Source organism: Hoplias malabaricus, chromosome 10, assembly GCF_029633855.1.
Source record: "Hoplias malabaricus isolate fHopMal1 chromosome 10, fHopMal1.hap1, whole genome shotgun sequence".
Taxonomy (NCBI): Eukaryota; Metazoa; Chordata; class Actinopteri; order Characiformes; family Erythrinidae; genus Hoplias; species Hoplias malabaricus.
Window position 1 is genome coordinate 16,919,409 of NC_089809.1, and position 25,044 is coordinate 16,944,452.

At 37.6% G+C, this 25,044-nt stretch overlaps 1 protein-coding gene across 6 annotated transcripts; it reads right to left on the reverse strand.

Annotated features, from left to right (window-relative positions):
- Positions 1 to 831: 831 nt before the first annotated feature.
- On the reverse strand, positions 832 to 24,341 carry LOC136708807 (uncharacterized protein C18orf63-like). Of its 6 annotated transcripts, none has more exons than XM_066683626.1 (14): positions 24,283 to 24,341; positions 23,242 to 23,376; positions 21,086 to 21,164; positions 19,606 to 19,662; positions 17,953 to 18,064; positions 15,759 to 15,800; positions 14,721 to 14,797; positions 13,078 to 13,184; positions 11,994 to 12,090; positions 10,098 to 10,163; positions 9,461 to 9,616; positions 6,583 to 7,224; positions 6,021 to 6,104; positions 832 to 1,401 (listed from the first exon to the last, which is right to left on the reverse strand). In XM_066683626.1, exons 1-14 carry the CDS (start codon positions 24,336 to 24,338, stop codon positions 1,279 to 1,281), a joined length of 1,833 nt encoding a protein of 610 aa, XP_066539723.1. In that variant the 5' UTR covers positions 24,339 to 24,341; the 3' UTR covers positions 832 to 1,278. The 6 variants fall into 6 exon arrangements, with proteins under 6 accessions (XP_066539723.1, XP_066539720.1, XP_066539726.1 ...); XM_066683623.1 differs by having other exon boundaries at positions 9,461 to 9,644; positions 10,078 to 10,163; XM_066683629.1 differs by lacking the exon at positions 24,283 to 24,341 and adding an exon at positions 23,835 to 24,012 and having other exon boundaries at positions 9,461 to 9,644; positions 10,078 to 10,163.
- Between the last annotated feature and the right edge of the window lie 703 nt (positions 24,342 to 25,044).

Here is a 25,044-nt window from a genome sequence, read left to right on the forward strand (position 1 = left end):
TTCAGTGTTCTTTCTGCAGATCTAAACCATAAGTTCCACTGGAATCAGAAACCACAAGGCCATTTTCACATGTGCTCAAGTGTTAACACCAAAGGGATCTGCTTAATTACAAAAAATAATCACTTCTTACTGTCACAAACAACATTTCTCATTCATAAAGCATCACAATAAATGAAAACACTTAGGGTAATCACAAACAGTTGGCCTAACATATAGGAATGAATGGAAGTCTGTTTCAGATTAAAATCTTTGATGTAGAAAATGTGGGCCACTTTTAAAAAATTAAAAACCTCAAACTTGCACAAAAACCCAGGCTTACCCTTGTATGAACTCTTCTTGCGGTACAGATCTCTGGATCAGATTTGTATGAGGCATTAGCGTTAAAAAAGACTGGCTGACACTGTGGTTCGGAACAGCCGAACGCTGCAGAGGTTTGGTTCCTTCATTAGCCATCAAAGCTGGGGCTGATTACCATTTCAGTCAGAATCCTTCAGCTCCTCACTCACTGTCATCACGAGTATCATTAGGGCCTGCGTGAGCCACCATTAGAGCTTTCTTTCAACCTTGCATCACATACTTCTCTGTGGTGGTGGCACAAAGAGTCTGCTCTCATCTGAAATTCTGTGTGAGTTTTATGGATAGATCACTCAGAAAACTTCTGCAGTCCAAACTTGTTGCGTTTTCAACAGTTAAAATACCAAAAGACTGGAGCCTAGTGAGGATACGGTTTTAGATTATGCTTGGAGTTTCCTTTAAAACTAATGAAATCGGTTTGAAATTGACCACTCAACCAAAGAAGACAACAGCACCACAAGTAAGAAAACATCTGTATTGAACTTTTTGAAGAATTATGAAATTACTGTTGTACCTTGTCAGAGGTACAGATCAGATCTATTTAACAGGTTCCTAGAAGTAATCATGTAAACCATGTAAACATCTACATCATACAGAAGTTCAAATGAACATAAAGGCCAGAATGATGCAGACAAAAAATAATCAGCAGATATCATTTGTTACATTCCTGTGTTAGCTCTCTAATCTCAAATCTACAGTTATATCTACTATTTTACTTTAATTAATTAACTTCATTTAATTCTAAAATGCAACTTAAACTTGTCACAGAAGAGAAAGCAAAGTGCAAGAGCACAACCTATTTGAGGTGAACGGTTAAAGGTAAGATGCTCATTATGAGTGCTGTGAGGAAAAGCTCTGTCAGCTGGATTTCTTCTCAGGTGTGGATTACCTTACAGAGGAACTCTGGATGCTGGCTACACCTACTTAATGCTCATACAGGCACTGAATGACCTTTGACACCAACTCCTCCTTCTTGTCCTTTGAGCGCACAGTGACCCCTTGACCTCTTAGCCAGACCTGCAGAGTAGCCACGTTGATCTTAGCCAGCTGAGAACAGACAAAAACAAAACAGAACATTTCAAATTAGAAATTCAATTTTCTTTCTTTTTTTTTTTTTTTTAAATTTAGTTTAGTCTCAGATTTAGTATTCAAAATATTTTTGTAAACACGCAAACAGCATTTATTCATTCATTCATTATCTGTAACAGTTATCATTATCTGTAATAGTTCAGGGTTGCGGTGGGTCCAAAGCCTACCTAGAATCATTGGGCGCAAGGCGGGAATACATCCTGGAGGGGGTGCCAGTCCTTTATAGGGCAACAAACACACTCACAAACACACACTTCTGAGTCGCCAATCCACCTACAAATGTGTGGGGTTTTTTTGGATTTATTTTTATTTTTGTTTTGGACCATGGGAGGAAACCAGAGGAAACCCTGGACATGGGACATGGGGAGAACACACCAAACTCCTCACAGAGGAGTTCCTGGAGCTGTGTGACTGCGACATTACCTGCTGTGCCACTGCGCCGCCCCAAACAGCATTCACAATCTCATAATACACTGTCAATAGCTCATTTAGAACCATTACGGGAGGCAATACATATGTGAAAGCAAATAATATAAAGCTTGCCATAACGGTTTACATTCATTCATTGTCTGTAACCGCTTATCCAGGTAAGGGTCGCAGTGGGTCTAGAGCCTACCTGGAATCACTGGGCACAAGTTGTGGACACTTTTAAGTAGCCTACCAACGTGTGTTTTTAGACCGAGGGAGGAAACCGGAGCACCCAGAAGAAACCCATGTTGATACGGAGAACACACCATACTGCTCACAGACAGTCACCCGGAGGGGGGCACGAACTCACAAGACCCTGGAGCTGTGTGACAGCAACACTACCTGTTGAGCCACATTGCTACCCATAAAGGTTTATAAAACTTCTTAAAATCAATCTTAAACCCAAAATTATTTATAATTCAATATTACTTATCATTTAAAGTATATGCCATACTGCAGTTCAAAATCTATCCAGCAGGTGCCAAAAACTAAAACTAAAAGCTCAGCTGCTCAGGCCTGTTTGTTAGAATGCAGCAGAAATGCATTTTTTACAAATCACTTGTATAATTTTAAATCCATTTCTAGAGTCTAAGAATAAAATAAAATTTTATTATTACAATTAAATATTAGCTCAGTAGGTGTAGACCATAAATAAATGAAGACATTCAAATACATAGATGGCAAAATTAGAAAGTAAATGTAAACTTCATATCCAGGATTTCATCGCAACTGACTGGATTCTCTAATAACCTCAAACAGGCCTAAGAGGTGTCAGGGCAGTTGAAGCAAACTTTCTGGACCAGAATCTGTTTTGGGAGATATAATCCCTCCAGAGTGTCCTGGGCCTACCCCGGGGCCTCATTCCAGTTGGACGTGCCTGGTATTAGTGCAGACGCTGCACCTATCCTATGGTCAATCTCACTATCCCTCTTCCCATCACTCGTGAACAAGAACCCGAGATACTTGAACTCCTTCACTTGGGGCAGGTTCTCACCCCTCACCTGAAGGGAGCATGCCATCTGTTTCCGGGAGATAACCATGGCCTCATATTTGGAGGTGCTGATCCGCATACCGACTGCTTCACACTCGGCTGCAAACTGCTCAAGTGAACACTGGAGGCGTGCGAAGAAGCCAGAAGAACAACATCGTCCACAAAAGCAGTGATATGCCTTCTCCAATTCCACAAAGCATGTGTAGAGTGGAGTAGCAAATTCCCACGCCCCCGCAAACATCTGTGAAAAAGTAAAGAGTTGGTCCATAGTTCCACGGCCAGGACGAAATCCGCATTGTTCCCCCAAAATCCTAGGTTCGACTACCGGACGGATTCTCCTTTCCAGCACCTTGGCATAGACTTTACCCGGGAGGCTGAGAAGTGTAATGCCACAATAATTGGCACACTTTCTCCAGTCCCCTTTTTTGAAAATAGGAACCATCACCCCGGTTTGCCAATCCAAAGGCACCGTTCCCAAGGTCCATGCAATATTGTATAGGCGTGTCATCCAAGACAGCCCCACAGTATCGAGTGCCTTCAGTAACTCTGGGCAAATCTCATCCACTCCTGGAGCTTTGCCACTGCGAAGCTTTTTCACCACCTCAGTGACTTCAGCCAAGGAAATGGAATCTGACCCCCCAGACACTTCTGGCCCTACCTCCTGCACAAAAGGCTTGTCTCTCGGGTTAAGGAGTTCCTCAAAGTGCTCCTTCCAACGTCCAACAATACGCTCAGTCGAGTTCAGAGTTTCACCATCCTTGCTGAGAACAGCTTGGACAGTGTCCCACCTCGCCCTCTGGAGCTGTCAAAGTGTTTTCCAGAACCTCTTTGAGGCTGCCCGGAAGTCATTCTCCATGGCCTCTCCAAACTCCTCCCATGCTCTGGATTTTGCTTCAGCAACTGCCACGGCTGCAGCCTTTTTCGCCTGCTGGTACCCGTCCTCAGAATCGGAAGTTCCCAGAGCTAGCCAATCCCGAAAAGCCTCCTTCTTCCGCTTGACAGCCTCCCTCACCCACGGTGTCCACCAACGAGGTCTTGGGTTGTTGCTATAACAGGCAATGACAAGCTTTTGACCACAACTACATGCAGCTGCTTCCACGATGGAGGACCGTAACTGTGTTCATTCAGACTCCATTCCCCCTACCTCCTCCAGAACATGTGAAAAGGTCTCTCTGAGATGAGAGTTGAAATCCATCCAGACAGAGTCATCTGCCAGCTTTTCCCAGCACACCCTCACTATACGTTTGGGTTTACCAGGTCTGTCGGGCAGCTTTCCCCGCCATCGGATCCAACTCACCACTAGATGGTGATCATGCTCTAGATGATCAGCTCAGCCCCTCTCTTTACCCAAGTGTCCAAAACATATGACCTCAGGTCAGAAGACACGACCAAAAATGTGATCATTGACTTATGGCCCAGAGTGCTCTGGTACCAAGTACACTTATGAGCAATCTTATGTTCGAACACGGTGTTCGTTATGGACAAACCATGACTAGCACAGAAGTCCAGCAACATCACACCACTCAGGTTTAGATCAGGCAGGCCGTTCCTCCCAATCACTCCTCTCTAGGTTTCCCAGTTATTACCTACGTGAGTATTGAAGTCCCCCAGCAAAACAATAGAGTCAGTGCAAGGAATCCCCTCTAGAACTCCACTCACTGCCTCCAAGAAGGCCAAATACCCTGAGCTGCTGTTCGGTGCATACGCACACACAACAGTCAGAGTTTTCCTCTCTGCAAGCCGGAGCCGCATTGAGGCGACCCTCTCGCTTACTGGGACAAACTCCAGCTGTACAGGCATTAGCCGGGGACTTGTGAGTATCCTCACACCTGCCCGGCGCCTCTCACCCTGTGCAACTCCTGAGTAGGAGAGAGACCAACCCCTATCGAGGAGTTTGGTTCCAGAGGCCACACTGTGTGTAGAGGTGAGCCCAACTATATCTAGCTGGTATCTCTCAACCTCACGCACCAGCTCTGGCTCTTTCCCCCCCAGTGAAGTTATGTTCTACGTACCAAGAACCAGTTTCCGCTGACAAGTTCCATGACACCAGGGGACCCTTCTCCCCCACTCTGTGCCCGATGGGTATTGCACCGCACCCCTACTCTGGATCTTGTGGGTGGTTAGCCTACATGATCCTCCCATGTTGCTATTTCGGGCTGAGCCCGGCCGGGTTATGTGGGCTGCCCGGCCACCAGGCGCTCACCGTCAGACACTACCCCCAGGCCTGGCTCCAGGGGTAGGTCCCGGGCAGGGTACACTGAGTTTTAATAGGTGTACTCATAGGGATGCTTTTGGATCATGTTTGGACCTGTTTGCCATGGGAGACCCTACTGGGAGCTAACAGCTCCTGAGGACATAGCCCTGGAAGTCATTAGACCACACAAGCCCTTCCGCCACGACAAGGCCCTGATCCAGGAAGGGCTTAAAAGGTCTTCGTATATTTTAAAGTAAGATTATATATGATATATATGATAGATGGGTAGGTTTATATATCAACTACCTATCTATAATTAGGTTTTTGTGCCAGCCCTACAAAACCACAAAGTAAACATTCATAATTACACACACTTTAGCGCAAATTCACTTCACAAGTCTTTAGTTCTTCCTCTTCATTGTTCAATAAGATGCCACATTTTCTTCTTTGTAGACAGAATTGAATGTTATAGACTTCATCTGATACACAATAATTATTTAAGCAATGCTGAAATTACGAATGTAACAGTTAATGAATAATTCAAATGTACATCTATGAGCAGATAAGTAACTGGTGGGAAGGATTTGTTGTTGCTGCACACTTCAACTCCCAGAGCACCTTTTTCCTGCCACTAACATCAAGATGATTCATTGGTTCATCACTCTTAATGGCATCTAATCCAGGTCATGAGCACACGCCAAGCTTGTAATGGATTTCATTTAGAGACAGCCAGACAATTCATTTGTTTTATGAGCAGCAACTCTGAGGCACTGATGGACTCTAAATCAAATTGATTCTCACTTCACACACCAACTTTCTCATTCACAGAGACTGAAGGATTAGCAAAAAGTAATAGAGAAAGCTAAGTATATAGTGCTGGAACATAAATACAGAGGTGAAGCAACAGAGAAGCCTGCTATATACCTGATTGCTTTTTGCATACTTCACCAAATCCATATCCTGCATGGTGACCTTGGGCTTCTTTGGATGGGATTCAAATATTTCTCCCTGGAATAAAGCCACGTCAAGATCAAAATTTACCCCAAGGATTATAAAATGGAAAATCACAAAGTTTAAGTCAACATACATAGACAGGATGACAAAAATATGGCCTGAGGTCCAAGACAAATCCAAATATATTTATCTGACCCACCAGATAAATATAGAATCAATGGTCTAAATTGGAATTATCTTGTATAATACAATATGCTGACATGTGAATAACAAAAATTTGCTTAGAATAGAAAACAAAACCTGCAGTGAGAACTGTGATATATATATTGAACAACTATCACCTACAAAACAGTTACATAAATGAATTGTTCATTTGCCTACTAATCTGATTTTTGGCAATGTAAAACCGTCTGTTACCAAATATTAATTTGACATCCCTGATGTTCAGACTGAAAAAAATGCTGCTATTCAAAAAGTTAATTTAAGATGTGGGATTGTGCCTGTAGAATATATGTGTTTGTCATTTGCTTACCCCTCTAACACTGGGGATTTCAGGCATGGCTAACGGCTGTGTTTTAGAGACTGGCTGATGTAGCGCAGGTACAGAGACTCCTTGCTTTTCCTTATGGTTCTTACAGAAGGGCAGAGTGACTCTTTGGCGAGTTGGCTGGCTGAAAGATGAAGTAAGAGTGCCTGAAGAATACGAGGATGAAGGAGTAACAGAGGAGGAAGGGTGAGGTCTTTTAACGGCTGGTCCAGACATGTGCTGGCTCTCTGCTTCTGCTTGCTTCTGCTGCTTCTTTGCCAGTATCTTTGTGATGTTAACGTGGCGGACGATTGATTTGTTTTTGAAGATGGGCACTAGTTTGGGCCCCTTGGACTCATGCTGAGGCTGAGTAGATGAAAGACAACTCAAAGAGAGACAGGAGGAAGAGGAGAATGGTGGGATTGAAGTCACCGGGGAATCAGATGACACTAAACATGGGCCCAGGTTATGCATATTTACAAGTTCTTTGGTTGTAGTTTTCTGGCTGGTGTTGCTCCGATGCCCAGGCTGAGTAAGGGGCCATTTAGAGGAAGCTAACTGAGATAGAGGTACGCTTCTTGGAGCATAGCTGCTGGTGATTTGGGTTAGCACAAGTCTGCTGCTCTTGTTTGTTGTCAAATTAGAGACCTAAAAAATGTACAAAGTAGAGAAAACAGTAAAAGCATTTTGACACAGATATGTTCAAGAAAGCATTTGCACCAAAACTGGACTTAAGAAAATAACTATATAACAAATAAATATATAACAAAAGGGGTTTGGTAATACAAATAGTCGTGTAAGACCTAATAAACTACGGGAAATGTCCCCAACAAATTTGCAGTACTCATTTCAGTAGTAATAGGCTGGATCATGTTAATGTATAAATCACATTCTAATCTTCCTACATATGAAACAAATCCACAGACTTTTCTGTGTTTCTTATCACTGAGAAAAGATAACACAATTCTATAGGTCTAAAAGAATGAAGAATTTTCAAGAAACCAGAACTGGGGAAAAAAAAAAAGAAAATAGAAAAAGAAATTTGCAAAATGAGCTAAAGAAGCTGCATTCTAATTATTTGTGACCAGAACTCTGTGCTTCTAGTGTTAAATATCATCGGTTTCAACTCATGTTACACTTTTTAACAACTTTACGTATTTTAGTTCCTGTAATTGAATTGAGAATGACAATATATCTTTTTTCAGCAATTGCTCGCTAATTGTCAACTTTTCAGTTTAAGAAATAAAAGGCAAAACCATTTTACATTAAATGCTGAGTTTTGTTTGTATGCAGGCCATTATGCTTTCCAGTTATAAACAGGTGGGCTGCGAGTTGGAAAATGTTGAGAATCTCTATTGTAAACAAAGGACAAAATACATTACCGTCTAAAATGACTGAATATGTTAGAAAATGTATCTTCAATGAATGACGTTCAAAGGTATATATAATTATCCCTGCAAAATAATTTGAAAAACATAAATGTTCCCCAAAAGCTTTCATTGATCCGATTCTAAATAAACAGATCTGCCTGTTTCTATCATGGATTCCTCTTGACAGAACCCATTTATATAATGCAAATGTGTTCAAGAAACTTAAAGCCCCATTGAGTATAAGCACTATAGGGTTCAAACAATTTTTTTACAGGGTGATGTTAAACATGTTTTACAGTGTTGTGATTTGCCAGAAATAAAAAGGAGAGCACAGCTGGAGTCTTTTTTAAAACTAATCAGAGAAGACTACTCGAATGAGAAAGAACCAACTGTTTTCGCAGATACTGACTCTTATACATAAATCATGACCTGTGCATTGCAGCTGATTTGGTTGCTGTCATTATCAATCTTAAGTGTCCAAGACAGTTAATTCACAGCCTTATCTGCTCTAACTCTTGGGGATTGACACAAATTGTTTTTCCTATTACACTCCACTTCATATGTCATTGTTTTATAGAGATTGAGCCAGCATAAATAAAGCCTAGAGCCTGGCAGACAGTGCTCGTTTTTCTCTACATCTGTGAATTGGAATCCAGTCCAAAGGAAATGACCTAATGTAGGGTCAGTTTTTGTTCTGCCTGGAAACTCTGAGTTTTCATATAACTTTTTTTTACACGAATATATTGTCACATTATGTTTTTCAGAATGTCTGGAAGACTTTCGATTAATTGCTACATCGTACAATGCATTCCACTGTATACACACTTTCACTCAGTGAGGGAGGCTTCTCCCTACTTGTTTAAGCTGGATTTGAGCAGTAATTTATCTTCTATGAGCAGGGAAATGTTCACAGCCAGCCTGCCAAATTTAAGAGCACACTGGGGCAGCTGTCTTATTATTCTTGCAGCACAGGGTCAGGTAAGAGACGCACTGTCTTGGCCTAAAAAAACAACACTGAAGAATTAAAGCATTCACAGAGATCATAGTGTGCTTTCACAATACCAGATATACACCAAAATGTTTTTGCTAGAAATAGACAAGACCTGTATGCTCAAAATGAACAGATGGACAATTTGTGTATGTCTATTACAGCACACTAATTTATAGTGAAATTCAATTTGCTAGAGTGGAGATCCTGACTCCAGCATGAGTTTCCCTAGGATCCTTTGTAGCGCCATTTAAACAGTGCAAAAGCTGTAATGTTTTGCAGTCCACAAATAATTACCACATGCACACTTAAGTGTATTGAGCTCTGTTTAATCATTCCGTATGCTGCTAATATTTAAAAATAAGAGCCATAGATAAATAACTGAATCCACATATTGAAAAGAAGAGAAAATTATAAAAATATCTGAATAAAATGTTTTATTTCATAGGTTCTATTAAAATTATATATATATATATATATATATATATATATATATATATATATATATATATATATTGATTTATACCTGTGAGATAGGTCTGCTGAGTTTGTTAGTGTGGTAAAGGGGCTTGTTGGTCACTTGGACGGAAAAGCCACAAATATTCTCCAGAAGAATCCTCAGATCGGACATGAAGGCACCTAGCGCCCCCTGCAGGTCAACTCTGGGAAATAGCTGCACAGGCTGAATGCGAATACAACTCAACGGATATCTAAGCAATTTGCCATTAAGGACACAAACACTATCAAACAGTAACAACTAAATCAAAAGGTATCATTAAGAGTAATGACAGAATTAGCTACGCAAAATATTAAGCTGTTAATATACTGTGCTAATTATTATTAATGCTTTTATGCTCATATTCAGGAAAGTATCTTAGGATTTTAACAAGATATAATCACAGAAACTCTGCCAAGAACACAAAAGTGAATATGAACATGGAATCTACCTAACATAATAATTAATAAGAATAAAATCTGGAGTGAGAGAGGTAAAAATACTATTAACATGAATCTGCTTTTTAGATTGACAGAGTTCACAAGTACATCAATGTTACCCAGCATATGATTACTGGATAAAATTTAAGATAAGGTTACTAATTGAGAAATGCTTTGTGCCACTACAAAATGTTCATGAAAAAATACGTAAAAAGCTTCTCACCAACCAGTTTGAAATACATGCTGCAGTATACCACCTCATCTTCGTTCAGTGGGGGCAGATAATACCCATACTAAATTAAGAGACAGACAGAAATGGACAAAGAGAGACAGAGTGAAAAAACGATCAAAAGGTTATTAGATTTTCAAGAGGATAAAGAACATTATTGATGAAAAACATGGTAAGCATTAAATAATTATTATTACTGGTTTGGGTTTACAAATATTCCAAAGTCATACACTGACAAGAGAAAACAAGAAAAAGCTTGGGGTTCCCCCTAAAATAAAACTCCCTAAAATTTCTTACAAAAGTTCATAGAGCTCCAATTATAGCCCTCTATAAGTCCTTAACTTTGAATGATGTATGCAAAATTGGGCAAAACTTCGTGCAAAAAAAGAATGTTACATAATAATACATAAACTACACGTGAAAAAATTATCTGGGCAGTAGATATTTACTAGTGAAAGAAAAAACAGATGTTCTTGAATGGTCAGGCGCACACAAGGCCATATCAGAGCAGAGCCAGCAGTGACTGAACTGATGTGATCAACAACATTCTGTGACCACAGATGAAGGACTAGAAAAAAAACTGTGCAGCACCAGACAAGCTACTGGGTATAACTTAACATCTACAAGGTGGACCGACAAGTTAGCTGTGTCCAATAGAGTGGACAATAATTGGCTGCTGTGTGTAAAACTCTAGCACCACTGCTGTGTCTGAGCCACCTCTACTAGTGCAGTATACACGCCACCACATCAGTGTCACTGTGGTGCTAACAATGTTTCACCATGTAAACCTTCTCTGCAGTCCAGACTACTGAAAAAGAATGAAAGCGTGCTAAAAAAAAATCAAAGCAAGCAAAGCATGGACTAGTTTGTATTTATAGTATTATAAAGAGCATAATCTTATGTCTGATCTGTGTACATTAGTGCTGTTTATGAACCCCTAGTTGCTGAAATCTGTGCAGTGAATTAAACACTTTAATGGTAGGCAAACAGTAGAATATATAAAGATGTGAACAAAAATGATATATCTAATTTAGACTCATTATGTGCTACATGTGAGCATGTGTATGAGAATGTACTGTTTGTAATACCTGCCAGCGTTTGAAGAGTTTTGATTTGTTTGCGATCAAAGGTTAGATTTCAATCTTTAATGCAAACGAAGCCAATATTCAGCACAGACACTATGTCCACAAAAAGAAATCGCACACACATACACCTTTTATATTTCAAATGCTTTTAAACCTCTTGTGAGCTGCTGTCGGAGTGACAGCAGATTTACACGCGTGAGTGTGAAGGTGATAAAAAGCATGTAGAAAACAGAGTGAATGGAAAACACATGGTGTGCAGAGGCCACAGGCAGGAATACAAGAAGCATGCTGGCTTTTAAAGAAACAGAGGATCCTAAAAGAAATATGATCCTTTCCTCATAGTTTAATTTAATGATACCATGAAGGGCTAATTTCAAAATAATGAGTAGCTGTAAACTGATGTATAATGGTGCAGCTGACATTCAGACAGGCTTGATGGGCATATCTGGCTAAATACCACAATGTTTACAGCTTTGTAAGCCCCTTCATAACTTTATGCTGAATGGGAAAAAGTCCAGTGAATATTTTTGAGTTAAGTGTGTTATTAATAAGAGGAAATCAGCATAAAATACATAAATATGGATTTACATTTTCACAGCAGATTAATTAATTCTGTAGTGCTTGTTAAGAGTCTCACCCAGTTAAAAGATAATTCCAGCTTACAAGCTGCTTAAATATATAAAGAACAACTGAAAATTCCTGCCTCATTCAAAAAAAGTGATATGTTCATGTTTAATCTTTGCTGAAATAAATTTACAGAAAAGTGAACTAATGTGTGGTAACATGTGGAGTGTGTGAGATGTTTTTACCATGCTTTTCCAATGGTTTCTAAGCTCAGAGTAAGACCTGAAAGGACACTCCTTGGGAATCTTGCGACTGATGCTGATGACCTGGCCCTTCTTCATACTAGTTATGTACACACACAGACACACATCACAATGATTTGTTCTAAAAAAACACATGCAACACATGCAATGTAAAAACACACTCTAGATTTTAAACAAATGTAGGGAATAGTAATATGCTATCGTCAAAAAACACTCTTCTTCTATGTCACCACATTGGATCAACCATGATCCGTACCATCGATCTGATAGTTTTCTACGCCGGATGCCCTTCCTGGCGCAACCCTCCCTATTTTTACGGGCTTTGGGACCGATGTTCTGACAACTTATGGTACCTTGTCGAAATGTGCTACTTTGCAGCTCTGCGCATGCTCAGACCCAAAAATATTAATGTTTTCTTGTTTTTCATGTTTTATCTGTTTTTCTTCTGTGCATTACACAATCGTACATTGCTGTTATCATTTGCTGGAGTGTTTCAAAACTGTACACAGCAAATTAAATGTAAAAACCTATAAAATCCTTTATTATCCTGGTAATACTCTTATAATTTCTTTAATAAGGGGATTTGGGCTGTGCATATCACCTGCTTATACTTCTGTATGAAGCATTTTCTGATACACTACATTTAGTTTACCTAGTCTTTTATTTAAACAACTGTATGCATATAAGTACACTATGGCAGCACATTTTGATAAGGTAGCACAACTCGTCAGAACACCAGCAATACAACACAGCATTCCAGTGGCTAGGTACACATACTCACACCTTCTCATAATCTTCCGAATCACCAATCCACCTACCAACGTGTCTTTTTGGACTGTGGAAGGAAACTGGGGCACCCAGAGGAAACCAACGCGGACACAGGGAGAACACACCAAACTCCTCACAGACAGTCACCCGGAGCAGGGCTCGAACCCACAACCTCCAGGTCCCTGGAGCTGTGTAAGCAAAACTGTGCCACCCGTCAAAATCACTCTTCACCAGTTGTAAAAAAGTAATTGCTTGAATGACATTGGCCATGTCTACTCATCATACAGAGAAAGCTCACCTTGGCAGTATGTAGCACCAGTTGTTTGGCATTAAGGTGTCAATAACTGCCTCCCTGTTATTGAGAAATGTCTTCATCACACGAGATGGCACATTAAAATCTTCCAGCTGAGGAGAGGCAAGCAATTAAAAGTGATTGCTTTCCAAAAAAAGGCTATAAACCTGCACAGTGTAAATGAATTCAAAGACAGACAATGTTAAGCAATAAATTTAATACTGCGTTTATGTGAGCATACAGAAAGTAAAGTCAGTGCATTATGAAAATCTAATCTGTGTGAAGAGCAAGCCCATACAAGAAGCTTGTGCACCTACAACACTGGAGGGAGCCTGACGCTTTAGGTATTCAGACTATAACTGTGAAACTGGTTCATCCAGCTGTGATCAAGTAGCAAAAGTTCAGCTGTGCTGAGCACTGTAGCTGGGCCTAAGGTCATGTGTTTATATATGTCAAAGGTGTTAAAGGAAAGGTACACCCTTTTTTTAACTTTAGCATATATTGTGAACTTTGTCTCCCGAATGAAAAACAGCTGACTAATATTTAGAAAGCACACAATTCCTACATTCTCATTCTATTGTGTCAGGTACAGTACATTGACAAATACTGTGCAAATATCAGAGATATCTTTAATATATTTAATATTCAGTCAAAATGGCTATTGCTTACAAAGTACATACTATTTGTTTTAGCTAATAGTATATATTTGTATACACAGATTCTACAACAGCAAACTATAATATAGATATTCTCTGTATATAATGTGCCAACCTACTGTCTTCATTACTCTTGGTTTGAGGGATTTAATTCACACTTCCAAAGTTCAGTCTTAGATGTGGGATGAATTTTGCTATTCACAAGTACCAAATCTTACCAAGTACCAAGTGCAAAAATCTTGTAATAATAATATTGAGATCTGGGCTCTGAAACTGCAAATACATTTATTTAGTTTAGAAAATAACAGCATTTCTGTGCACTTCCTAAAAAAGTACTTGACATGTGAGCTGAGCTGTCTTCTAAGAATGGACAAAATATCTGATGATGTTTTTTATACCAGAAGCAAAATGGAGTATAAGTATCAAGAATATATATATATTTTTAATTTAACAATGTGTACATAATGACCATTTTGTAAATAAACCAACATTTGAAGAAAACTATATATATATATATATATATATATATATATATATATATATATATATTCATTCATTCATTCATTCATTATCTGTAACCGCTTATCCAATTCAGGGTCGCGGTGGGTCCAGAGCCTACCTGGAATCATTGGGCGCAAGGCGGGAATGCCAGTCCTTCACAGGGCAACACAGACACACACACACACACATTCACTCACACACTCACACCTACGGACACTTTTTTTTTGAGTGGCCAATCCACCTACCAACGTGTGTTTTTGGACTGTGGGAGGAAACCGGAGCACCTGGAGGAAACCCACACAGACACAGGGAGAACACACCAACTCCTCACAGACAGTCACCCGGAGCGGGAATCGAACCCACAACCTCCAGGTCCCTGGAGCTGTGTGACTGCGACACTACCTAATATTGTTTTCTATCTCCAACCCTGTCTCCAGTGCTAACGTTTGATTGTTTTATTTTATATTGTTGTGCAAAAGGGTTGTTCCTTACTGTAGCTGGAGGAAGCCTTACAGTGTTCACCTCCACACTGACACACAGCTCAGTTTCATTCGCATTCAACTCCATGACTGTCAAAAAAAAACATCAGAATCAATAACATCCACTGCAATGGATGCAACGAAATGTAGAACTCACTGAGCTCACAAACACTGAGGAGATATTATGCAGCAAGGGTTTTAAAATATTTTATCTGGAATATTGGCTCCAAAAATTGAGCTCTGCACTAAAGTGTGCTTATGAAAATGTACTTGTAATGTTTGAAAAATTTTATATAGCTACACAATTGCTGGTGGGAATTACTCTGACTGTTCAACAATTCAGCAGAATTCAGTTGTTGACATGTCATTTTTAGTGGTTTCTTTATGTCTGAAGTGATGAGGACCGGAACTCATGTTGTGAACTATATTCAACTAGATGTAATATTGGCCATCCAAAAAGAGACCAGTGAATCTGCATGTGTCTACTGAGTTTTATGTTTAATGGTGTACGGGTAATAAAGGGAAAAAAATGCCCCATTTCATCTCCAGGATTTGTGTTGTTTTATTTTACACAGTCCTTTAATGACTTACAAATATTCACCTCTCCTTCTAAAGAAGAAAATGTAATGCACATTTAGGGAACAAAACTGGACTTTAACATGACTGTTGTATCTTTAAAGGTACATTTAAAATTTGTACCTTTGGTAGCCAATTATATACCTCTATCATACCATTTTGTCTAAGTGAGTTAATTTGACTAATTCCTCTAAACAAGAGTACTTCACATTAAAAGACCATGAATGATAGTTAATTTGTAAAACAAAATCAGTGGAATTCCCTTGGACTTAAGGCTAGAGTTTTACAAACTTTTAAACATTTTTGGCTTAATTTTGTTGGAACAAAATCAATCATTTTCTCACTGTGTTACAGATTTCACATACATATACGGACTAAGTGAAGGAACACTGAACTGGAGGAAAACTACTAAAAGCAACTAAGAGTGAGAGAACTGTTCTTTACTCTTTAGCCAAGAGAGTTAACTTGAACCCACCAACTGCTATCAGCTTTCCAGCATCAGACAGGAAGTCTTTTCCTGGGGAACACATTACATTACATGAATGCAAGGAAATACCCCTTGTTGTGATGATATAATGAAAACCTAATTCCATGAAGGTCTGTAAAGCCAGCATCCTACTGAAAAATGCATACTGTTAGCAAGAGAAAAGTTTTAATGAAATAACATTTCAATAACCTCAGATGAAATAACATATTATTTAACATTTCTCAATTCATCACATACTAAAAGAATCATTTAGTATAAGAAAAAAAAAAAACAATCAATGTTTTGTTACACATTTTGCTTCAATTGATCTTTAAAATTCACACGCTCTAGACAGTACTTCAAACCCCTGCTGAAGAAATTATGATTATCTCTGAAGTAATCAAAACTGGGGGAGGAAGTTAAAGTTTCAACAAGGCTCAAGGCCAATTAGGGGTAGTTACACCACACAACGTCCTCCAGCACAAGGGCATACCAACACTCAGGCAATTTTTATCACGTAGCACATCTCTGTCCCCATAAGACACAACATACAGTAATGTACAAAAGTTATAGGCACCAGAGATTCTGAAAAAAACATTGTTCTTCAAACTCACTCACACCTACTACTTTATAGAAAAAAAATCGTATATTTCTTATTTGTTTTATATTATGTACAAGTAATTATAATTAATTATTAAATATATAATTAATTATAAATAATTATATACGTATGTATATAATAATTATAAATAATTATATTAACAATATATAGTATTATTTTTTGTATTTACTGTGATTATATATAACTTTATGCAAGCACCACACTTACTGAGAAGGCATTAGTTTAAATATATATAACTATCTTAGGTTCCTAAGACTTCTGCACAGTACTGTATACTCTCAAGTCTGAATACACTTTAATGGATTTTTTTTTTTTATCAACCTAAATTAATGAATGCCACACTGAATTTTAAGCACTTTGAAATATATTTGGGGTAGAATAAATATTGAATAGTAAAGTGTAACTTGCTGACACAAATGTACAAATGTCATGCATCAATAGATATCACTGTTTAATTTAGCTTCCAGGTAGGCTCTGGACACACTGTGACCCTGAACTGGATATTTACAGATAATGAATGAATGAATAAATAAATCTTTACATTTTATGGTAACTATATTGAAACACATTATACACATTATACTGGAATTTAATGAAAACACTTATACCCTATTGCTTTACACAGATTATATATCAAGTATAAATATGCAGCTCAGTGGAGACTGGGAGGGATTTTGTTGGGCCTAACATTAAGTATATCAGTCACCAGACAGCAGGTTCAAAGTGAACTCAAAGTTAGCTTGCATTAAAGGTTAACAGCACAATCACAGAGAAGACTGCTGACATTGACCTTTAATCTGTGTTTGTAACATACTATAAGACACCAGGGCATGAAAAAGGGGGACAATACACAAAGAAAATAAAGAAAGGAATTTACAGTTCACTAGCTGACTAATCTTTATTAAGACTGACTGTTTTTCCTCATTATATTTCTCCATGTTTTGTTTAAGCAGAAAACAACAATCCATTTACAAAATCCAATATCTGTTATGTATGCCACTCCAAATTTTGGCTTGTACTGTGAAATTGACTGGAGTTTACATGTGAGAAACCACATTTGATACATATTAAACTGAAACAAGCCTGCAAACGTTCTCATGTATAGTCAATTGCACACCAATATTAAAAGGAAAATTAATTGTTTCAAAGGTATTTAGTCAGCCTAGATGTTTCTGGCATCTAAAATTCAGATTCCACATTCAGGCATACATCATCACACATCACATACTTAAACTGGTTTAAGTTGTTGATTAATTTCAGGCAGATTAGCTTATGCGTTTTAGCACTGTGTATCATACTGATATCTATACAATGACCATGTACATATATAGCAATGGTGCGATAACAGATTTTTCTTTACATGTCAGCTATATTACTTGTTCAAAGAAAATAAAAGCAATCTGTGGACATCCAACATGTCTTGGCTGAAGAATACATGTGGCATTATGTAAAACTGCAAATCTGAGATTTTTTTTCGCCTCTAAAATGATTTCAGTTATATACAGTGTATATAAAAATTCATTAAAACAAGTAATTTCAGTCTGTTTTATACATATTTTATCTCTTTTTACTGTGTCTTACCTGCAATTAGGTACTGGCCTACTCTGTTCCAGTTAGGGGCCAGTCTAGCTGTAATGGAATAAGACACAGATGTCTGCAGATGGTCTGGCAGAACCCTCTGAGGAGCACCTAACTGAAATCCAGAGGAAGAAAAATATCAGCTCTGTACTGTTCATTAAAGGTAACATATTATACGCACTTTCCACAGGTTATCACAGTTCCCTGTAGTGTTTGTAAAATGTCTGTGACATGTTTAGGTCAAAATACCACATGGAAACATAGCATTATTTAACCCTCTCTAAAAAGCCCTGTATAGAACGACTGGTTTCAGACCCTATTCCTATCAAAGACCACATTCCATTCTCCAAGGTTGAAGCACACATAAAAGCTTTTATGTTTTGCTCTTTGTTCTCAAATTAAAATAGTCTCAAAATAAATACAGCAATTCCATGTTCATTGAGCCTGCATATTTTAACTATTCTTTGTCAAGTGTGTAGTTAAAATAGTCCTTTAGACACTTCTGACATATATTCTTAGCATTAGGAATTAATACATGCCACAAAAAGGTTCTAAGTATTATTATAAAACTTTCTACACACTCAAGGTATATTATATTCAAAGTTACAGCAAAGTCACTACAGCGATTTGCCCAAAATATGCCCTTCATTGCCTATTTTATTAGGGTCAGTCTGTGTTATGTAATACTCCATATACACATACCTGCTTACTCATTATCCGAGAGCATAACCATGTTTATAGACTTTAAACACAAGGGTCAATGGGACAAGTGACAGTGCCTCGATAAATAGGGAGTTCAACATTTTAGCCGTTATACCACATGCAAAAAACTACTGCAAAATTGTATAGTGTTAAATTGTAGTCTATGTTCAACGACCCCAAGCTTGGAATTTTTCATGTCATTTTTTATGTAATTCTTACGTAATTCAAAAGAATACCTTTGTATTTTACATGTTGGTAGTAATAACACCTCTTGTACATAATAAAAAAGGCTTAACGATTTTATTCTAAAAGCAAGCTACATTGCCAAAAAATAAAAAATAAAATAAAATAAAATAAAATAAAATAAAATAAAATAAAACATGCCAAAGTTTTAGAAACCTGCTTATCCAACAATTTGAAATTTAGTGCAGTAATGGATAATTTTGCTTCAATTCTGGTCTCTATACTCATTTGGAAAGGCTTTACACTAGAGGTTGGAATATCACTGTGAGGATGGATCTGTTAACACAAACCACAAGACTATTAGTGAAGGCAGGCACTGATGCTGGACAATTAGTTTTGAATCACAAGTACCAACTCAATGCACCTTAATTGTACTGGATGAAGCCCAGAGAACAGTTCTTGACACTTGACGGCTCAGTGCTGGGAGCTTTTTACACTTTTAGAAGATGCCTGTGCATTGGATTGTGTGCTGTGTCTCCAAAGCATATCATGGTTTTGGTACAGCTTTTATACTGTGATTACTTAAGCTATGCGCATCTAATTCTAAACCTGTGTTATTAATGAATGCTCAATTCACTTATTCTAAGGTGTGTCTGGATACTTTGGAATGTGCTATCAACTTGCATACAGACTGAAACAAATAGCTACAACTCACAAACAAATTGAAATCAGATAAAAGGGTTGTTCACAAAAATCTCTCTCTTTACTTACCTGTAGACCATGCTTCTGTGCATAAACTTGGATGAAGCCTCTCTTGAGAAATGTTATCTAAGTAAGAGTTCATAGTGACAAAGACAAACAGATTGGACGGTGAATGAAGGGTTTACAACAGGTTAAAATCTTGATATACAGAGCCGGCATGACAGGCAACCAATAAGTCAGAAACATTTGAATAAACAGAATAAATAATACATTAAAATCCTAAATAACCCTATGAGCATTCTCTTTTGATTTCATGTTGCCTTTTTTCTTTTTTGATCCACACGCACAAAAGACATTTACATAACCACAACATTGTCAATTATTTACTAGTATTTCCAAATGTCACAGAAGCTGTGCACAGAAGTCCCTGCAACAGCAGTGACACAGTCTGTGTCTGTATGCACAACATGAATGAAAACCTTGTGACACACTCATCAGGTTTAAATGGATAGGCAGCTCATTAGCTTAGTTTAATACTTCCTTTCTGTGCCCTTGCTTTATGTTGGCCAAAATCCAGCAGAGGAAAAAACTGACAGAATGTTTGGAATGCGTACCAGCCATTTGGCTTCTCACGGAGCGTGCCTGAGCACGGGTTGTGTAGGCACGCAAACACACACTGTCACGCACAGACACCGCAGGGACATGTTGCGCAAGCGCACACGCACACACACTCAAAAAATACCAAAACAAATCAAACAAAACAGGAAAAACAAGTCATATTCATATAGGAATGTAATTTCTAAAAATGAACTACTAGAAAGAAGATATAAGCTTTCTACTATAAACTAGCTAAACAATGTGAATTTCTGACTAAACTCATAATCAAACTATCAAATATAAAAGAAAGGTGTGGAAACCCTTCCTTAATTTATGTTAAATACAGACAAGCTACTGAGTGAAGGAAAAATTAACACAAGAAGCTAAATCTAATGCCTAAATTAGCCCTCCCCCTACTTTATTTCTTCCAATTATCCCACAGTGACATATTCAGATTTTCCACGGTCCAAAAACATGGTTGGAATGTTGGTAGGTGAATTGGCGACTCAAAAGTGTCCTTTGGTGTGAGTGTGTGAGTGAATGTGTGTGTGAATGTGTGTCGCCCTGTGAAGGACTGGTGCCCCCTCCAGAGTGTGTTCCTGCCTTGATCCCAATGATCCGGACCCACCGTGACCCTGAACTGGATAAGCGGTAATAGACAATGAATGAATGAATGAATGAACCCTGTCAGGTACAAAAAAAATTCAATACGTTTTTCGAGACATGATGTGATAAAGGCATTTAGCAAAGTGTGGTGAATATAATGTTCAAACATGTACACACAAAAACATGAAATGATTGCACCAATAAGCTAAACCTGGGTGCAAATCACAATTGCAAGGAAACAGAGACATTTCCTGTGTTGACTCTCTTATCACAGTATCGCTTGTGGTAACTGTACTATGGTAAAGTATACCATCAAGCCAGAACACAAGTTTAATATCATACTTACAGCCATTATAACGTTGATCCCTCCATAGGAGCCCAAAACAGGAGAGGCAATAACATCAGGATGCAAATGCAAAATTTCTCTGAAAGAAGTGAAAAATTAACATCATTTTCAAGCATCTTTATAGCAAGAAAAAAACAAATCTCTCTCTCTCACCCTCTAAATTTTTCAAATAAAGGGTGTTTGTAGGCACTTTTTTACACAATTCATGCAGTAACGTCTTCTAAGAAATGTTTACACTGGAAAATAAGGATTTGATAAGGGTAGGTACTAATGTTGGTGGTCTATCACCCCAGTTTTACTACCTGCTGCACTGTTTTATAACCCCTTCTAGCCAATACTTAGCATTTGACATTTAAGCCTTATACTCATATGCAGCTACTTGTCAGCAAACATTTACTATACTTTATTCGTTTCATGAGTGTGGAAGCTGCATTTATGTATCAGCCAAAGCTGCAGTGTAAAGCCACTGAATTCACATTTTATTGGCATTGTCTAGATACAATTGGATATACGGTTTGTATTTATCTACAAAATAATATTTATAGCACCTTACTAATGAGCATCAGTTAGTCTTATATTTAACAAACACTTCTACAATTAACATTGTGACTTTATTACAAGCCCCTTCCAGGGTGTATCCCTGCCTTGTGCCCAATGATTCCAGGTAGGCTCTGGACCCACCTGAACTGCATAAGCGGTTACAGATAATGAATGAATGAACTTTATGACAAAATAAAAAAGTGACCTTTTCCAAAAATAGCATTATTATTGTATTCAAGTTAAAATCCTATTATTTATTTTCTAAAATCATGAATATGTGTTTTGGAAATTCTCTTTGACATGTATTTAATGAATGCAATGAAAATAAAACATTTAAAATCTATCCATTGACCAACTTTATAGCATTTTGTAAATACAAACAAAATTAGTATTTGACACCAGCATAACACACCTAAAAAGTTGGGACGTTTTTAGTACTATGTTCCAATACCTATTTTCTAAGGTTTTTTTTATCATTTATCTGAGGATAACAAATTTTTGCAGTTTTGTAAGTTGAATTTTTGCTTCCAGATCATCTCACACGTGCAAATAGTCCATGCCATGTGTACTGCTGCACCCCCAAACCATGAAACATGTTGACATTTGCACTTTCACTGATAACAATCTGGGCAGTCCATTTTGTCTTTGGCACACATAACAAGTTGTCCATTTTCCATCACATCAATCTGAAATGTTGACTCATCTGACCACAGCACCAATTTTGGATCATCTGAGATGAGACAGAGCCCACAGAACTTTGAGATATTTCTTCATAGAACTGATGTAAGGCCTTCTCCTTGCATAATGGTTTAAAGTTGCAAAACAACAGTTTTCTGAAGAAGCCCCCTCTCATTCACGTATTCATACAATTGCTGAGCTCTCTATCCATACCCTACAGGATTTTCCAGATTTTGTCTATTTTTTTCGCCTCTACATTCATCTAACTTTGAGAAATGTCCTTTTGTAAAACAACAGTGAAACCTGACCAAAGATTTGATGTAATCTTTTTATGGCATTTGAAATCAGCATTTTCTATGATTTTACATTGCTATTACTACAGAAAAAAAAAAACACGAAAATAAAACCCTGTGTATTCAAGGTGGTGTTCTGTAAGACTGTGGTGAAATTTGCTCACAACATATATACACTTTAAACCATTGGTGATGAATATAATTTACACAGCTGCTGTACGTAAATTTATGGAGGATAACTTGTACTGTGTAAAAGTTTCTAAATTTACAAAACATTTTGTTGCTGTCCAATTAAAAACATCTCCCAATATAGTAATTTCACATGAGAAGACTTTCTTAACTTTCAATATAAGTGAATGTAAAAGAGGCTCATTAAAATTTAACTCCAAGCAATTTGGAGCAATTTTATTAGTCTACCCATGACATTTTCATCCAATGTAAGGGACAGTTGTTATGTTCAAATGATGTAGTAAAATAAAAATCGATACAAATGGACATTCGTGTAACTGGACAGCGACTATTTGCTACCAACCACCTGTTAGTCAGACCACCAGAGGACCACACAGACCTTTGCCAGAATTCACAGTTGAATTATGCAGTAGTTTTGGAAGAAGTGTTGAAATCAACCTCAGAATCAAGGCTCACCTGCAGGTATATAACTGTTTATTCCTGAGTTCTCCTTCATCAGAGCAGTTCGGAAAAGACAGAAAAACCCGACAGAGTTCCCTCAGATTTGGTAAAGAGAGGAAGAACAGACACTGCTCCTTTTGTACATTCATACTAAAAAGAGAATGCATACAGAATATTTCACTCAAATCAATCAAAATATTCATTAAAGCTGCTTTGATTGAGCCTTAGACAGAACTATTGTCATATGACTTTTAAGTAACTTAAGCACACCAAAGCTGCACACAACAGACATTTTATTAATCAGTTAAATATTATGATATCTAATATAATCCCAAGTATTTTGGAGCATTTCTAATTAACAAAGAAGAGCTGCTTGTTTTACATGCTAAAATCACTTTGTTGTTAGCCCACATTCAATAAATATTTTTAACTCAAAATTGTAAAAAAAAAAAAAAGCCCTTAACTATCTAGCTGTTTCCTTGTAGTCCACTTATAAGGTATGTGTGTTTTTACCTCATGAAGAAACTGCGTAGCTAATGCTAGCTAACAATAAGAACAAAGTGCTAAAAACAAAGATGCGACTTCCAAATATGGCTAAAATTACTCACTTAACTCGAAAATGTTAAACGGACTAAACTAACGATGCGTTGAACGTTTAATGGTAGCAATAGCTAGCGATATATCAGCTGGTTTAAATTTTAACTGAGCTGCTACAGGGTGTTAAACTGCCTAGTGATAGCTACTAGTTTCACTGACTCTCCCAACTTCCTATCGAAAATCATGCAAAAAGGCACTAACGCCAAATAAATAAATATAAAATAGTGCTTGAAAATTAAACCACATATAAAATGCCATTTATAAGTATATGCTATATAACTATTTAAAATGTAAACAGCTTAAAATTTATCTTCAAAAATAAGTAAAAGAAGTTTACAAAAATACAGGCAGCATATGCTCTAAGGTTATTGTGTTTAGATGACTATTTGAAGTTGTCAAAATCATTTCAGCTGCAATTTAGTTTCATATAAAATTTCAGCTTAAATACAAAAAAAAAACCTTTCAAATCGGGCAGATCGCGCTTGGACAGTGGGAGGAGCACCTGGAGCAAACATGGGGATCTCACACCAGAAGTTAGTGACCTAAAGTAAGCTTTGAACCATAGAACCCTGGAGCTGTAGCAACATTTTGTGCTAATATGTCATATAACATTATTTTAAAATAAATATATGATCTTTTCTCACAAAATAATTCATTTATCACAGGATTTTCATACAAACGAGAACTGCTATTTTCATTTTAATTGCTTAAATATTGGTGATGCGAGCCAATGGTGAAAAACAACTTCAAAAACAAAACAAAACAAACTTTTTTTCTTTCATTCATTCATTCATTCATTCTCTGTAACCGCTTATCCAATTCAGGGTCGCGGTTTTTTCTTTCAGTGAATTTAATGCATATAAACATAAATGTTCTCCTTTCTTATTATAAATTCTCTAGTACATATCGAAACACTCCTTATAACTTCACAGTAATGGGCAGAGCAAAACTATAGGTTCAGTGGGTGTTTTTCATTCATTCATTCATTCATTATCTGTAAGCTCTTATCCAGTTCAGGGTGCGGTGGGTCCAGAGCCTACCTGGAATCATTGGGCACAAGGCAGGAATACACCCTGGAGGGGGCTGGGTGTTTTTCACAGTGCTATAAATTCATGACCCATATGTTACCTGCTGTTGCAATCTACTTTTAGTAAACATTTACTGGAAAAAAAGTTTTTGCAGTTGTGATTTTAAGACTTTATATTTTTCTGAGGGTGGCAT

Excerpts from the sequence above, each read along its gene's own strand:
- LOC136708807 (XM_066683623.1), bottom strand. The coding sequence starts at position 24,338 with ATGTTTGCTCCAGGTGCTCCTCCCACTGTCCAAGCGCGATCTGCCCGA. Across the intron at positions 23,377-24,282 it reads CGATCTGCCCGATTTGAAAG|TATGAATGTACAAAAGGAGC; the intron begins GTTTTTTTTTTG and ends TTCTCTTTTTAG. Across the intron at positions 10,164-11,993 it reads GAAACCATTGGAAAAGCATG|TATGGGTATTATCTGCCCCC; the intron begins GTAAAAACATCT and ends CTCTTAATTTAG.